General features: G+C 29.9%; 1 protein-coding gene across 1 annotated transcript in view; it reads left to right on the top strand.

Moving 5' to 3' along the window:
• The window catches only part of LOC108688656, an 11,181-nt gene that overhangs the window by 3,736 nt on the left and 3,554 nt on the right, over positions 1-3,891 (top strand). Inside the window, exons 7-9 of the mRNA XM_018194988.1 lie at positions 1,093-1,212; positions 1,553-1,780; positions 3,420-3,585. Coding sequence (XP_018050477.1) covers positions 1,093-1,212; positions 1,553-1,780; positions 3,420-3,585 — 514 coding nt within the window. The remainder of the gene's footprint in view (positions 1-1,092; positions 1,213-1,552; positions 1,781-3,419; positions 3,586-3,891) is intronic.

Below are 3,891 nucleotides of genomic sequence, written 5' to 3'. Positions count from 1 at the left end.
ATATATATATATATACATATATCTCAATTATGAAATACTATGAAACATCTCTAACGCTAAATATTCAAACAAAGTTAGTATTCCCAATGTGCCAAATATTCGTTGCGGAACAGTATATATAAAAGAATCATTACAGAATGTGGATGGAATGATCAGAATATTGTCGATGGAATGATCAGAATATTGTATAAATTATACTCGTTGTATATCTACGAAAATCACTTGAGAGCGTGCAGTACACATCTCCGCTGATAGAGAGTTGCGATGGAGAGTTGCTAGAATTTATTTGTTAATAAGAATCGTTTGAGGGAAAACATATAGAGCGCAGCATTTCGCTTATGAGCTCAAAATTGGGCTCCAAGGTGAAAATACATATAATGTGTTCACGAGTTTGTTTAAAAAGTGGTTTAGAGATGATCGAATCTGGAATTTTTGGAAAAATTTTGAGGAATTCATATGAAACATTCTCGGAATATGATATTTAAATAGAATTTTTGATCGATTTCAATGCTTTTACATTTCGTTGGTATGATAGTAAATAAAAAGCTGCATCTTCATCAAGAAGATGACGTTATATTTATTTTTTGAGATTTATAAATTTATATAAACGCAAGTTTATATATATAAATGTTTTCAAAATCGCCATTGACCTATTATTTTTCTGTGTACCATTGTAATTTTTTAAATTACTATTATAATCTCGTTTTTTAAAGAAGCCTATGATAATATTTGTGTACAGTTCTATAGTCAAAGGACGCCTCCGGTTCTTACTTGTCACTAAGTTATATGTTAAAACATTTTCAACTTTTTTCTCACATTTCATTGTTAATGCCTTATAATTTTGAATTAGACAAGTTCGACTAGTTCTTTAATTTCATTATTTAAATAAATTAGACATTTCTCTATGCTAACTCGATTTACTAAAGAACCATCTTAATATATGTTCCGTTTTTTTTTTTTGGATTATAGTTAGAGCTAGGCACATTTCATCTTGGTTCCCACCTCTATTTCGCGCGCAATCTAAATGCTGATCGAGGTAAAGAGAGAGAATCACAAGCCGAAAATCGTCCAACTCTGAATTATATGTTGCAGATTGTTTTGCGGGCACCGATTTTCTGTGTCAGAATCACAGGTGTATTTCAAGCAAGCTGAATTGTGACGGTTTTGATCATTGCGGTGACAACAGCGATGAACCAGCGACGTGTTTTCAAAGTATGTATCTATTCCAATTGATTATATTTAATTTGTAAAAAGACTTTGTAAGAACTAAAATTATTTTTAATGCAAAGAAAATTATATCAAAATTAATATAACAATTTACAATACTTTTTTTAAAATGAAATAAATATGCTAATTACAGCAATTATTTAAATATATATAAAATATTTAAGTAATAACTTTTTAATAACAATATGCATTTTTTTATATGTAATGTATTTAAATAACATTTTATTACAATATGTATGTATTTTTTTATATTGTAGATGTTTAAATATGACAGGTATATGTACCATTTTTATAAATTGATTTCCGAATAAAATGTCATGTATAGATTGGGAGATGGAAACACGTAAGTGGCATATGAACAAAGCGAATTATTATTTTCCGAAGATCGATCGATATCCTGATTTGAAAACGGCCACCTTGATTTTCGTTGCCAGTAGCCTTGGCTTAATCGTTCTAATATCGGTTCTCATTATACTGCTATATAGAATTGGAGCCAGAGCTAGACAACAAAGAGAACTGCAGTCTCGTTTGGAAACAATCAGCGAACTTTTAGGTACGCGTTTGCGATTTTTTTACAGAAAATATTCATTCAGAATCTCAACACTTGTAATACTTTTATTTAAATAAAGAAAATTATTCAATTCAAAAAAGTTATTTGTTTTGAAAGTTTGAATTAAGCATGATGTGAAAATAATATATTTCTTTTAAACCATAAAGACAAACAAAGTACAACAAGAATATTATTCGAAATTAGTTATAAAAGTTGATAACAGGAGGCGACGAAGTAAGAGAGAAAGAGATTGCACTTGATAACGTGCAAGTTGAAAAAGTGATCTTGATTTGTGAGGAATATCCTCTACGAAGATAGTTTGAAAAGTTCTCGACCTGGCAAAGAAATGACGCTACAAATATCAAGTTGTTATAATTTTAAACAAGTTTGATCCTTTACTGTTAAAATTTTAGACAGATGCGTTAATTAGTTTCTTTGTTTCGTTCGATGGAATCAACTTTTGATTCCATCATGACGATGCATCTGCTCACATTTCTTCAATTGCAGTCGCAAAATTCTATAAATTGCTTCCAAGCATCGTATTTCATCAGATTATTATTACATTTATTTGCACAGAAAAAACATCCTTGTGTTTTTCTCTAGTACTGGATCATTCAGTTCTAAGACTTTAAGACAATACTAAGATTTTAAGGCAATCCTCGAACACTGTGAGTTGCTTACGATCCCTAAATTTTACAATCCTTGAGCCTTTCCTAGCAATGTAGCCAGTACTGTAACTTAATTCAAATTCGGAAGTGTACAAGAAGTAGTCATATCTGTCAAGTGCAGAAGCAGCCTCTGCAAGAATTTCGACATTTTTGCCTTTGTAACATAGTCTAACATAGTCAATCTTAGCTATAGCTGTTGTCTTATTGCTTTCATGTCTTACACTCATAAGAACATTCGTAAATCTTCTGCCAGATGGGTTACTACCTTTTGGCGATTTTATTAGCAAATATGATGACATTAGCTTATACATTTGAATGAAAAAAGTCTGGATGTGTTGGATCCACAGCAATTCCGCATCATGCCGAAAAAGTACTGAAATAAAAAAAAACGACTTTATACAAACTACATTGTGCTAATGATATAAAAAATAAATTTAAAAATAAAACTATTGTATACCTTTAGATTATCTTGATTAAGTGGTGCGTTAATAAATATCTGAAATCGCACTTTTGTGTCAGAAAAGTGCAAATCTTGGGCTGTTTTAAAAGATATTGTTAGTCCATAGCACGTGGATTCTAAATTCATAATTTGTTATAAATTCATAATTTCTCTCTATTTTTCTTCTCTCATGCTTGCAGATATTACAGGAAGTCTTCTATGTCCTATACTAGTGAAAAGAGAGTTTGAAATTAATAATTGTACTCGTGTAATTGTTTATACAACATGTGTTAAGATCAAGATCATCGAAGTTGGGTCCCCTATTATCAATTTTTACCTTAAAAACATATATTTACTTGTATTAATTCACTTGTATTTTTTAGAATGCAATTGATACATTTCTATCAGATTGTTTATATGAAAATTTATTATTAATAGATTACATCGCAAATTTAAAATGTGAATTAGCATATTGATTACTAATAAGAGTTATAAATCAGTGCGAGCAAAACATTTCTCACGATACTCCGGACAGTTTTTGATATTACAGACGGTGCACAAATCGATGAAATATCTATTCCGGATGATCCTCCTGGTTATGAGGCTCCGCCAGATTATGAAGAAGTCGCAAAGCTTGCTTTGTCAAAGAAGACTCAATGCTTGAAATGCGATAGAACTTTCAACAGAAACTTTCCAAATCAGTAAGACGCTTCTTTCTTTTATTTTATAGGGTAAAGTGGTTACACAATTTTAACTATGATACGAAATAATCTGAACGAAATAAGATTTAAATTCAATTTTCGAAGTTTAGTTTTTCCCTGTTTGATATTTTTCAATATTCTCCACATAATAAGAAAGTTACTAAATTTAAACCTTGAAAATTGAATACATATCACGTTTGAAATTATATCATCTTATCCTATATTGCATGCAGCAAAATGTTTTTCAAAACTAAAAAACAAAATTTCAAATACAAATTCTTTAATAAGTTTGAATTATCCCAATTA

This window comes from Atta colombica, unplaced genomic scaffold (genome assembly GCF_001594045.1).
Source record: "Atta colombica isolate Treedump-2 unplaced genomic scaffold, Acol1.0 scaffold238, whole genome shotgun sequence".
Taxonomy (NCBI): Eukaryota; Metazoa; Arthropoda; class Insecta; order Hymenoptera; family Formicidae; genus Atta; species Atta colombica.
This window is presented reverse-complemented; position numbering and strand designations above follow the sequence as displayed.